Below are 13,562 nucleotides of genomic sequence, written 5' to 3'. Positions count from 1 at the left end.
GCCTGTTAAAATGGCCATTCTTCAAAAGACAAGAGATAACAAGTTCTAGTGAGTATATAGAGAAAAAGGACCCCTTGAACACTGTTGGTGGGAATTCCACTATGGAAAACAGTATGACGTTTCCTCAAAAAATTAAAAACAGCCCGGCCGGGCGTGGCTCAGCGGTTGAGCATCAACCCAGGATCGAGACCATGGTTCGATTCCCCGTCAGGGCACATGCCCGGGTGGCGGGCTCGATCCCCAGTCAGGGGCGTGCAGGAGGCAGCCGATCCATGACTCTCTCATCATGGATGTTTCTCTTTCTCTCTCCCTCTTCCTCCCTCTCTCCCTTCCTCTCTCTGAAGTCAACAAAGATATATTTTTTCAAAAATTAAAAATAGAATTAGCATATGATTCAGCAATCTGACTTCCTGATTGAGAGAGGCCCGCTTGGAAAGGAGCCACCAGCCAGCCAGCGCCACCTCGCCAGCCATGTGAGTGTCCCATCTTGCAAGTGGGTCCTCCAGCCCCAGATGAGCCATCTCAGCCAGTGCCTCCTGGAGCAGAGATAAGCTCCACTGAGCCCTGCCCACATTACAGATGTGTGAGCTCGATAAATGATTGTTGTTTTTAGCCACTAAGTGCTTGGCATGTAGTACTAAGCTTTTAGCTACTAAGTAATAGTAGCAGTACCATTCTAAGTACTTGATTCATATCAAGTCATTAACAACACAACAAACTTTTATTTCCTCACTTTACAGATGATGAAACAGAGGCAGAAGTGAATGAATGAATGAATGAATGAATGGTGAGTGAAGCTACCCAAGGGTAGCTACATTTCTAAAGTGACTCCATAGGAGGAAAAGCACATATATTCCAGAGTTGTTGATTTCAACAAAGGCAATGAATTTGTGGGTCCATTCAGAGAATTGGATGAAAGCTATAGGCCAATTTGTGCACGTGATCAATGGGATTCTTGGGTCCCCCGGAGACCACAAGTAGACTCAAAGTTCAGAACTCATTCTGTGGGGTCTTTCAGATCTAAGATCCTAGGATTCTAAGGTAAGTTATGATATCCCTGTCCCCCGGAAGCTTATAAGTTTAACCCCCCACCCAAAAAAGTACAAACTTCCCCAACCCTGTAGCCTCCGTTTCACTGGTAAAAGGTGTCTGCGAAATAAAATGCCATGTAGTCCAAAGTAAATTTGTCTGTTATCTGGCACGTGTAAATATTATAAGCTGTATAATGAGGGGACCCTCTAACTTACTGTCTAAATGTGGACAGTTTTGTGCAAGAAAGGGACACCACAGCCTGGGAGTGTCCTGGGCCAACTAGGGCAGCTTACTTGGGCCAGAACAAATTTGTATCAAATCATGTCTGTTTTATGGAAAGTGGGGATTGGCTGCTTTTCCAGGAGTCTTAGGCAGAGAGGTCACCTGCTCACCTGCCCCACCCACCCCACAGCTTTGACTGATTCCCCCCCACTCCTGCACTTTTGAACCTGTTGTTCCCCCTACATGCAGCATGGCTCTGTGCCTGGTCTGAAGCGGCCCGAGGCCAGAGCGCTGCTCGGCTCCAGTCTAGAGGTCAATACCTACAGCAGGGACTTTGCCCTCCCCTGTGTGCCCTCACCTGCTCCCCCAGACTCACAGCAGGCCTGCCTTCCTGGCTCGCTCATCCTGATGTTTACCACATCAAAGCACTGTGACCCTAGGGGCCTGGCTATGGTGAAGGTCACTTGTCCCAGTGCACCCACCGCTAAGCCAAACCAAGTGTCATCCTGGAAGCTGGGCAGGCATGGGTTGAAATTTAACTATCAGGGCTCAGGGTTTGGGTGAGTTTCTATAATAAGGGGTGGGTCCAACCCACTCCACCGTTTCCCCGATCAAAGTGAGGATAGTAGGGAAAATCACCCTCTCTTGATTGGGCTCCGTGGGGACAGACCCAAGATGCTAAGGACCCCGATGTTGGGCAGAAACCATCCAAAGTCCTCAGGTTTCTCCGTCTTGGTCAAGCAAGTATGGGGGACTCTACGAAGTCATCTGCTAAGGCCTGAGCGACCATGCTCCCAGGTTCCCTGTGCCCAGAGACGTAGGAATAACGCTTGTAAGTAGAGTTTCTTAGAATCCTCGAACTTCCCAAATGCAATTTGATGTGTGGCTAATTTTATGGTGTCTTTCAAAATGGATGACAATCTTGAGCCAGAACACTTAGGTTCAGATTTCTGCTCTATCTCTTTTCTTGTGGGCAACCTTCAGCAAGTCCTTTAACCTCAGATTCTCAGGGTGGTTGGGAGGGCGAGAGGCTTGGAACAAGGCTGGTACCAAGTGCCCCTTCCCCCAAGACAAGCTGTTATGTAACATCCAGCCCTGAAGGATCGAATGAGCTAGTTATTAGATCTCCAAAACCTCTCCAGCAGAGAACATTCTCAGCAAACGTGCGTTAAATAGACCACCGACCAGTTCTGTCCAGAGAGCCCCGCGTCAGCCTCGTTTTGGCACTGGCATCCTTAATGCTCTCTCAACTTGGACTCATCCTTTCCCCTTCCTGGGTCTCAGAATCTCCCTCTGTCACACAAAGGGCCTGCGTCCAAAGCTGATAAGTTGGCTTCTGGTGTAAATATTCCACACCTTCCAGGACTGGATAGTTGAAAGAGCATGGGCTTCAGAGCCAGTCGCTCCTGGGGCTGGGCATTAGTGACACTTGTCTGCAGTGGGTGCTGGGTGGTTGCTTCACCTCCCTGAACCTCAGTGTCCTCATCTATAAAATGGGGTGACTAAGTGTCCCATAGGGCTGCATAAAGATGAAATGATGTGAGTGGAAAGCCTGGCACACCCCAGGCTCTCAGTGAGCATTATCAGCTCTCTCCAGTTAATCTGTTGGTCCACACCTGCGAACGATGCTGAAATCTCTGTTTTGAAACCACAGGGCAATTTACAGGAGCACTCCAGGCTCCACTTGGGTTCCATTTAGGTCAGAACTCAGGCCTGTGAAGGTGAGGGCAGGCAGCCTGGGGTGTACTGGACCACATGCCCTGGGGCAAACTCAGGCTCAGGCTTTAAGAGGACTTTGGTATTCAGGAGCTGCTGTAGGTCTCCGAGAGCAGGAAACCCAAGGAGTCCTCCAGAACATGACACAGATGGAAACCAAGTCACTGGATGCACATCAAACCCCCTACCCAGAAAGGGCTGGGATGGAAGCTTGTCCCACCCCTAACCCTGATCCTTTCAGTTACCCCAGACTCAGAGTGCAGTCCCCCAGTCAGCAGCCGCAGCACCACCTGGGAGCTTGCTAAAAATGAGGAACCTCGGGCCCCACCCGACCTACTAGTAAATCTCAAACCATACGGAAGCGCATGCACTCACATAGAAAGACCCTCCCGCCTGTCTCCCTCCAACCCCAATTCCCAGAGGCAACTGCTAAGGATAGTTTGCAATGCAGCCTCCCGACATGTTCCCCCTGCACATAGAAATCTGTCCACACATACACAAAACTTTCCAAAAGATAAAAAGTACTGCACTGTACGTGCTTATCTGCACCTTGGTTTTCTTTCTTTACTTAACTGTAGCCATCTCCGCAATTGTCTCCTAGTAACCATCCCCTCTTAGTAGTTAGTACAACCACTAAGAGCATCAGACCACTTAGATGGAGTCTTGGCCCCACCACTTCGTGGATGTGTGCCCCTCACAAGTTTCTTAACCTCCCAGAGCCTCAGTTTCCTCGCCTGTAAAAGGTGGGTAATAAGATTACTTATCGCACAGCACTGCTGGAAGCATGAAATGAGGTGATGCGTGGAAAGGCTTGGGCCAGAGCCTGGACTCTTGTGAGAGCTGTCTTTGGCATTGCTAGTATCGCCATGGGTCATCATACGCATGTTCCTGTGTTTAGCCCTGTTGGGGGACATTAGGTGGTGGTCAGTTTTTAGCTCTTACAAACCATGCTCTCCCACACCTTTGCACACTTGTGTAGGATGGAGTAACAAAGTAACTGTATCAAGTGCCCAGATTGGTTTGTGCTGTAGTTCTCCAACCACAGGGTGCTGTGACTTCAGCATCCACAGTAAACGGGGTCTTTTCTGCCAAACAAGGAAGGTTGGAACTTCTTTCCTCTCTTCACTGTTTTGTTTATTGGGATTTGGCAAAACATTTCATTTGGGACGAAAAAGAAAGGTTGCTACTAAAAATGATTGAGAATCACTGGTGGTGGGGCCCAGAGAGAGTCAGAGTTATAAAATGTTTGGAAAAAATTTTAGGGACCAATCCAATGAAGTGTTCTCTGACCATGTTTCAATGTGTGCGGTAGGTAGCTACCTTGTACCAACAGTGGGCATCTCTTCTGGGGGTGGGGATGGGGGAGCGTCGGGATCTGTTCAACGTTTCCCTCATCCCTCCCTGCGCTGGGCCAATGCTGCACCCACAGGAGGAGCACTGTGAATATTTACTGAAGGGTGGAAAAGAGGGTACTGCTTTACCTGTATTACTTTCCATTGGAGAGCTGCTTTAGTTATGGCAAGACTTACTTTGCTGACACCGGCTTCAGCCTGGAGATACATGGCTGACTTGAGCAAACTTTGGAAACCCACTTAGGATTTAAGCGGCGTCACCTCTTTGCGGGCCGAGATGGGCAGCAACTTTTACTCGGTGGCAGGGCCGGTGTTCACTGCAGATGTTTCATGGTCGGCGGCCCCTTCACCCTACATGAATTTTTGCGAATGTAGCCTAAAGACCCCCACTCTCTGTATCTTGCATCCCTGGGGGCGAGGGTGGGGGCTCAGCTGAGTGCGGGGTTAGAGGGGGGCTGCCTCTGTGGCACTTAGCTGCTCCCGGGTTCCGTCTGTGTTAAGGGTTGTGCAGCCGTGTTAAATCCCCGATTCCCCTTAGAGGGGATGGACGTGAACATGGTTTGTGAGGGCTGTGCTGTTTGTTAAGTGTCGCTTCCCACCAGACACAACCATGGTTTGTGCAGGTCAGAGGAGTTTGGGAGAGAACAGACGATGGAAGACCAGACACTCCTGGTACAGATCTGGGTTAAAGCAGAAGGAAGCACAACCAAGGACACCAGACAGAGGTCCAGGCCAGTTACTGGGCTCTGAGTGGGCTGCCATCTCTTCATCGGTCATGAAAAAGAAGCAGGGCGCTTCAGGCTGCTCTTTCTCTGAGCGCAGCGTCATTGCTTTAGGGCACTGGACGGGGGTCTCTGCCCAACTGTAAGGTGGGAGCAGGAGCTAGCACACATCCCACAGGCTCTCTCATCTAACCTTGGCCAACCTGCTATTATTATACATTATTATTTTTGCCCTTACAGATGAGGAAACTGAGGGGGGTTGTTCAACAAGGAGAAAGGAAAGAACCTGCCCAGTAACTCTAGTGAGTAGGGAGAGCTGGGTTATTTGCTCACAAATATGTCTTTCCCCTACATAATGTTAAAAACTTTAACACAAAATTAATTATCAACACAAACATAGGGAGATGTTGCATGAAAATCTGCGTTTTTATTCTCTCTTGAAAAATCTAAAGGTCCGGAAACAAATACCGCTATGCTTTCCAGACTGCCACGGTCCCCACCTCTCCTTACTGCCTCCCAGCACTACGGTGCGAGTCAGCTGCCGCATTTACATTACTTGCCTGGCCTCGGCAGGCCCCCAGTCTGCACCCCAGGATCCGGCAGGGTGACTGCCAAGGCCTCCATCTCTGGGATTTTGTGAGCACTGGGTCTTTCATGCGGTCGGGTGACTCCTGCCCACATGAACTCAATTGGTCACCTCCCAAATGTGAAAGACAGCACTTCTTAACTATGCCACCCTCCAGGTTCCAACTCTGTGCCCCTCCCCGGCTCGCTCTCAAATCAAGGTATAAGTTATTTTTTTAAATATTTGTATTTATAGGGTTTCCTCCAGCAGCATGTACACTTTCATTGGGAAAGCAAGACACACGAATCTAAGGTGGAATTTCTTGGGTGGCCTTTGGCAGAAGGGTTGAGGGAACAGAGAAAACCCTCAAGGGAACAGAGAAAGCCCTGCCAGTTCTGGGTGGCAGCCCCAACCAACGCGAACCTTGAGAAAAGGGGGCAGGGTGGCCATTCTGCTTAATTTTCTTGTGGCCAGAATACTGTCACCTCCTCCTTTTGGGAGACTTTGAAGCATCTGTATCATCCAGTGGGACGGACAGGAAGGGGTCCCAAACTGCTCTGCACTCTGCCTCGCCCACCTGCTTCCCCGGCTCTGGCCTGGACCCACGGGGCGTGGACTTCCTGAGACCACACTGTGACACAGATCAAAACCAAATCAATGCAGGCCAGAAAAATCGGTATCTGGGGATGGTCCAGAGAGGGCATGGAGCAGGGGCCCCTCACAGGTGGGCAGGGTAAGCAGCGGGCTGTCTGGCAGCCCCCTGGCTCCACGCTGGGCTGGCTCTTTTGGGATCTCTGCCGTCTGCTACTGAGGTTCAGCGAGGCCAGCGCATCGTCAGGGTCTCCTTCTCTCCCTTCTTTCTGTCCCCAGTGCACCCCCTTTGGAAGGGCCCAGCCTCCATGACAGGGGGCTCCCGGCAGTCTCCCATCAACATCCGCTGGAGGGACAGTGTCTACGACGCCGGGCTGCAGCCTCTCCGGGTCTCCTACGATGCTGCGTCCTGCCTCTACGTCTGGAACACCGGCTACCTCTTCCAGGTGGAATTTGACGATGCCGCCGAGGGGTCAGGTGAGCCTGAATTGGGATTTAAGGCCTTTCTCTTCTCCTGTCACATCCTAAGAGTGGAATCATGGGCTTAGCAGAGAAGGGGATGAAGGTTTTGCTTAAGTATGAAGTTTGGGGACAGGGAACAGCATTGCGAAGGCAGGAACAGGAAGAATTCGCGAAGGCTCTCTGCACGGACAGAAGTGATGCTTATTTTAAAGATTGTAATGCCAATCACCTACATTCACATGGTTTTACTGGGCACAAAACTATAAACAAAGTTAAGTCCCTTTCTTTGTGGGTTACATTCCAGGAGCTGGGGAGGAAGAAGCCCTAAACTAATAAAATCGCAAAAATATAGCATGTCAGAGGAGATAAGCAGAGAAGGGCAGAGGAGAGGCGTGGCGGTGCTGGGGCCGGGAAGGAGAGGAGGAGGGAAGCTGTGCTGACAATGGGGTGAAGCACCCGGAGCCTGGCCACCTCGCTGGCTCTTGCTCAGAGCAGACACTGACCTGGCTGATGTTTAAATGAAACAACGGCACAGCTGCTATGAGGAAGAGGAGGGGAGGACGGGGGTGGAGTGGGGACCAGCCGGGGGCTGTCTGGGATGATGGTGGTAGAGGGCTGTGGGGCAGCTGGGCAGGGAGGCGGGAGAGGAGCCCCAGCAGCCACTGTCCCTTCCTGGGTCCCAGCGCTCTGGCCGGGCTTTCTGTGAACCCACTCATTTAAAACCCCCTCCAGGATGCTCGGAAGTGAGGGATGGCTACCCCATCAGGTTGGGGATGGTTCTTTCTACTCCTACGATACTTGTCAGGATTGGCTGCTCCATCCCAGCTGGTGTTTTTCAGCCCCTCTTGGTATCATCATAAGCTTTGTTTATGACAAACGTGTTTCCTTCCTGGGAGTGGAGAATGTCAGGCAGAGGGTGCCCACGTGACAAGCCCCCAGTGAAAACCTTGGGCACCAAGTCTCCTGTGGGCGTCCCTGGTGGACAACATTTCATGTGTGTTGTCACAGCTCATTGCTGGGGGGTCAGCGCGTCCCTGTGACTCCACCAGAGAGGACCCTGGAAGCTGGCACCTGGTCTCCGCCAGACATCCCCTGTGCACCTTTGCCCTTTGCCGATTTTGCTTGGAGCCTCTCTCTGTAATAAACCTTAGCCGTGTGTACGACTATGTGCTGAGTCCTGGGAGACCCCTAGAGAATCATGGAACCTGGGGACCCCTGACACAGCCCCCAGCCCCCATCCTTTCTGGGCTGGCCCTTGGCCCACCTCCTTCCACATGCTTGGTTATATTGCTCACTCACCTGTTGCCCTGGCAGGGAAGTGAGCTCCATGAGGGCACCCCGAATGGTGTGTGCTGTGTGCTGCTAGCCGCCTCGGCCCCCAGGGGGGAGGGGACTGGATGCCCAGCGAGCAAAGTCGGGCCTCACCTGTTTTACCTGTGATGGACTGATGGCTACAGCAGGGGACAGAGAGCACTTCCCCCACGCAGGCCCAGTGAAGAGCTTCACACACACCGTAGCTCAGCCTTCCCGGGTCTCTCCTCATCTCCCAGGTGAAAAGCAGCTTGTGTTTCCTGAGAGACACCCACATGCCTGGAGCTGCTCTCGGTTCTTGATCAGTCTTCGCAGTAACCTCAGGGACACTTCTCAGGTAGAACTCCCCAAATGCAAGGGACCAGAACCCCAACCCTGGCCAACATAAGCAAACAGGAACTTCTTGGGAGGCTAAGCCTAGCTTGAAGAAGTGAAGGGGAAGCCCAGATCTTAGAAAGCAAAGAACTAGGCCAGCTCAGGGCTCTGGGGAGCAGGGTTATGCATTTATTTACTTAGCGCACCAACTTTTTTCCTGCCCGTGTTGGTATGTTCCAAGTTCAAATTCCCAAGGAGCAACTAAAATAGGCTTTTCAGGAATATGGTTTGTATTATTTTTAAATATTTTATGCAGCGACTTTAAAAGATTAAAGAAATAAGAATAATAGTTCCTGAACTTTTGCTTTGTTAATAGTTGTGTGAATACATATTCTAATAAGATTGAGAAAAACAGATATGGATGTAGTCGAGTTCATAACCCTGTATAATTGTTATGTGTAGCCATGGGTTTTGCTGAATCTATTTGCTGAACAGATTTATTTTCCTTTATGTTTTAAAATATGAAAGGTGAAGGTTGCTTTGGACTTTTGTAGTAGTGTTAAACACATTTGGCGAAATAATTCAGATTCCCAGGCGAAAAGGTCTGATGGCTGAGCTTGGTATTCACCCAGCCCTTGGTCAGCGGGGGACCCAGCACCCTGACCCATATCCTCACCAAGACCACATGCTCAGGGAAGAGAGGGAAATCGAGGTGCTCTTTCTAGAAGGGGGAAGGTATGTGTACTGGAAGCAAACACCCTCTTTAAAAAGCACCACCATAATAGCCCACAAAACAGACACCCCTGTGGAAAGTATTGGGCCTCCTTCTGTGCAAGAAGAAGCGGAGACTCAGAGGGGAAGCGGCCCACTCAAGATCGAGTGGCGGGGAAGTGGGTCAGGTTCAAGGCCAAGTCCCGCTGATTCTAAAGCCCCCACCAGTCATTTACTGCTCCCTTCTCCTTGTCAAGGGCTTCACTCGCACAAACTTAAATATTCCTTGTAACGACCATGTGAGGCGCATATTATTTCCCATTTGACAGATGAGAAAAATGACTCAGATTCACGGCTAGAAGTCACAGAGGCCTCACGATGAGATTCTCTGCCCTCCAAAGAAGGGAATTTTAGGAGCAGGAGCCCTCTACGGATGGGATCTGCATCCAGTAGCCACATGGTTCAGGCATGAGGCCAGAGGTGCTAACCTCAATGTAGGGAAGGAAAGTGCTAGCACATGGGGTGAATGTGATCATGTAAGGTCCTCAGGAGAGCCAGCAGCTTGCTCAGGGTCCAGGTGGCTCCTGGCTCAAGCCCAACCAAGCCATGTCCAGTGTGCTCACCCCAGGAGGAGGGCCAGTGGGCAGTGAGGTCAGCCTGGGGCACCTATCTTTTACCTACGGGCAAGAAGACACCCACACCCAGACTCTCCTGACAGGTGGAACAGGGAATCTCTGCAATGCTCAAGGGCCCGATTGTTTACATTATATTTTTATATTGTACTTTCATTTGGGTGTCTTACAGCATGTGTGCCTTGGAATCTAATTGTTCCTGTGTCCCACGGGAGTACAAGGTCAGAGTTTAGACTGGGAAACTAGTCTTTTACAGGTGATAATTATCCCCAGACACACAAGTCAAGGCCTCTTTTTGGCCAAGAATTTCAACCTCGTGAATTTTTACCTAGAGCTTGAATCATAGGACTGGGCGTGACCAGTCCCAGCAACCCTTTCTCTGGCTTCAGTGATTTGTTCAGGGGTGGGCATGTGATTCAAGCCAAGCCAATGAGAGCCAAAGAGCTTTTCTTGGAAATGTTAAAAGAGAACCTCTCTTTCTGCCTGCATTGTGCTGGGGTCAGCTGCAAGGCTGGGTTTGCTGGTCCTCATGGCAGAGCAAAACCAAGAGGTAGATAAAAATTGAGGCCTGAGGCCATTGTCAGAGCCCCTAACTGCAGTTATGACTGAAATCAAACCAGCTCCTGAACTAATCAACCACTTTTTTGCGTCAGTCAGTTTGATTTACGTTGCAATCACTTGTTTTCAAGAGTCCTAATATAAGTAGACAAATAAAAAGTGACTAAACTAAGAGAGAAGAAATAGAAGGGAGGCAGCTGGAGAATTGCCAGTTTCAATCCTTTTAATCTTTGCTCAAATGTGATTCGGCTGTAGGCTGGGTCTGTGCCAGCCACCCAGGGTGGAGGGGAACTTTGGCAATGATCTGTTTAACTTGACCCAGAGAGATTGGTGGTCAGAGCGTGGTGCTTTAAGACTCTAAAACCTGTCAGGGAAGCCAGACCCATATAAGTCTAGCCCTTCTGACGTATATGAAGTCCTGGTAAATGTTTAGCAACTGGCCTTCTGGGATGTGAGTTGTGGGGTGGAGGTGGGGGGACAAGAAGCCATGATTTGTAGTGTTTGCCACTTTCCGTGGTGTAAATTACTCCCTCACAGTTGGCCAATTTCAAGCTCCCACTGCAAAGTCGTTGATCATAAATTAGGAAGAGTCTCGCACCGTCAGTTCCCATGAACCAGTATGAGCCTGTCTCACACGTCACTGTCCTGTTCTTTCTTCCCTCCGGTCCCTGCTTCCTCAGATCTTATTTTTGCTTTTATTTTTGCAAGGCATTCGCAGTATTGGTTAAGACTTCCTTTGTGTTGCATGTGGCAGAAACTCAACTCAAACTGGCCTAAGCAAAGAAGAGGGAAACATACTGGCTTAAATTCCTCAAAAGCTCAGGGTGTGGCTGGATCTGAATCCTCCACCACTCGGCTCTGCCTTCCCCTGGCGGGGATCCTGGAATGAGGCAAGGATGGCGGCCCTGTAGACCCTCCCAATAGAGCGGCACAAAGGGACAGTGCCTCTTTCCCAGCAACGGCAGCATCAGCCCCAGGGCTGGCTCCCACGGCCCAGCTTTGGTCACTCATTTTGGGTGAGCCAGTCACAGTGACTCTGAGGGTGAGCTGCCCTGGAACAAGGTGAGACCAGAGTAGAGGACCACAGGGGTGTTGTTCCCAGAAGTGAGGTGAGGCTGGAGGGGCACATTTGGCACTGTCTCCACTGGGCCTGACATTATTGCTCTTGACCCTGAGCTGACCTTGGCCCACCCCCGATTCGCATGCCTCTGGAAGTCCAAGGTTTTTGTACTCATTGTTGCAGCCAGGCCTCTATGTTGACCCAACCCTGAACCCCACATTTTGGCTTCTCCACCACCTTCTCAATCTGGTTCAAAAGGACCCACCCCACCCTACTACAGACGGGAAGAATTATCTGGGTGTCTCTCCCAGGCCACATAAATTAGTTGGATAATTCCCCCTGTGGCTCATGTCCATATAGGCCAATCTGGTTTTACTTTACTTTTTATTTTCTCCAAAACCCAGTTTCCCTTTTTTTCCTTTCCTACTCAATTTCCCAGGCTCCCGCACCCATCTCCATAGCTCGTTTTCCAGCCTCTAGCCCCCACTTTTTCAGATTATCTGTCTTCTTTGTTCACTTCTATTGGATATTGGGAGCCAAGGGAGCAAAGGAAATGGAAAACACAGCTGAAAGACAGAAAGCTCTAAAAAGAAGTCTTGCAGCAAGAAAGTGAGAATAATGAGACTTTCCCACAATTCTGGAAAAAAACAACCCTGGATGTACTAAAAGAAAATGCTTCATGAGCAAGGAAGGAAGTGAATAAAGAACCCGCGGGGTAGAAGTAATTCTGCATTAAATACGATCACTTAGGTTCCGTAACACCAACAGGCGGGAGCCAGAAACTCAAAGCGAAATGCAGCTGGGAGGCCAAGGACATTTTCCATCAGTGTGGAAGGCTCCAGCAGCTTTTCCAGCGGATGAGGGACACGAGCGCTTGGAGATTAACACCAGCCAGCAAGGATGAATAACAGAGGTGGAGCAGCGGCTCCTTCCAAGAAATGTGAGTGGCGCTGAGGCCCAGGACAAAGAGGCTGGTGGAGCCACGAAGGACTTTATGGGAAGGGGGAGGCAATGAAGGAAAACTGCTGCTTCAAATGGCCCCCTGCCGTCACACCCACAAACCACTCTGCAGGTGAACAAAGACCCTTTGTCCCAGCACAGCGACCCTTTCCATGATGAATGACAGTGCCATTTCCACCTGATGGGCATGTTGGTGCAGAAAATGTATCAAAGGTCAAGGTTCAAAGGGCGCAGATAGATCCCACTGCTTCTGAGCAGACTCTGTTCTGTGAGCCAGGCCCTAACTTACTGCAGTGGTGACAGTCACGGCTGCTGCTGTGACACGACAAATCAACATGCTAATTGGGGAGCAGTTTTCAAGGCGTTTAATTCTCACAAACCCCCAAGAGATAGGTAAATATTTCTATTTATTGGAAGAGGACACCCATATCCAATATTCAAATCCAGGGCTGTTTCCAAAACTTACTCCCTCCCCTCCAACCACATGAAAAAGCCAATGCATCTGGTCTTGCTGACAGTGTAGGGGCCCGACTCCAGGGCGCTCAGATGGCCTGTTGTCCCCCATCCCACCCACTTAGCTGAGTGGAGTGAGTAGAGCAACAGATGGCAAAATGCCTCCATCTTCCATGCTAGACCCTTCTTCTTTGGGGGGACAGGGCCCTGGGCTGCCCCTCCAGCACCCAAGTGGCAACTCATCTTACTCCTGAAGGGTGGGGGCTGGACAGCATGGTGTTGACGGCCTGGCTCTGGAACCAAAAAAAAAACAGGGTATGAGGCCAAGTTCTTCCACTTACCGTGGTGTGGCGTGAACATGTCACCTACCCACTCTGACCCTCAGTCTCCTCCTCTGCAAACTGAAGATCTGACTCCGGTTGCCTGGTGGGAAGATTAAAAGAGGGCCCATGTGAAGCACTTAGCTCCGAGTGAGGAGAATTAAGTACTTGATCAAGGATAGCTTCGCCTACTGTGTGCATTCAAAATAAGATGGTCAAGCAAGGCTCTAGCTGTGCACTCTTTTAATGTCTTCCACTGGAGGGAACACGGAGAAGGCAGAGAGGCAGCTGCCGGCCAGGCCGAGTGTGGCTTTCTCTGACCACGGAGGCCTCCCTGTGTTTGCCTGACCAGTGGGCAGAAGGAGAACGAACGGAAACGCCAACCCTGGAGGCCCCATGGTGACTTGCAAGCAGCCTTCCTGAAGGGTCACTCACACGCAAGGACAGGAATGGGCAGTTAAGGTGTCAGGCACAGAGGCCACAGCCTGCTAACTCTCCTTCCAGCATCAAAGTGAGTTTTAAGTCATTCATAAGTGGGGCCAAAAACAGCCTTTCATCCTCTAAGTGACTACTGAAAACT

General features: G+C 50.4%; 1 protein-coding gene across 1 annotated transcript in view; it reads left to right on the top strand.

Moving 5' to 3' along the window:
- The first annotated feature begins 1,853 nt into the window (after window positions 1-1,853).
- Window positions 1,854-13,562, top strand: part of CA5A (carbonic anhydrase 5A) — a 30,200-nt gene continuing 18,491 nt past the window's right edge. The window contains exons 1-2 of the mRNA XM_081117619.1: window positions 1,854-2,086; window positions 6,480-6,677. Coding sequence (XP_080973745.1) covers window positions 1,930-2,086; window positions 6,480-6,677 — 355 coding nt within the window. The 5' untranslated portion in view covers window positions 1,854-1,929. The remainder of the gene's footprint in view (window positions 2,087-6,479; window positions 6,678-13,562) is intronic.

This window comes from Miniopterus schreibersii (genome assembly GCF_964146895.1).
Source record: "Miniopterus schreibersii genome assembly, chromosome: 18".
In the NCBI taxonomy this organism is placed as follows: domain Eukaryota; kingdom Metazoa; phylum Chordata; class Mammalia; order Chiroptera; family Miniopteridae; genus Miniopterus; species Miniopterus schreibersii.
This window is presented reverse-complemented; position numbering and strand designations above follow the sequence as displayed.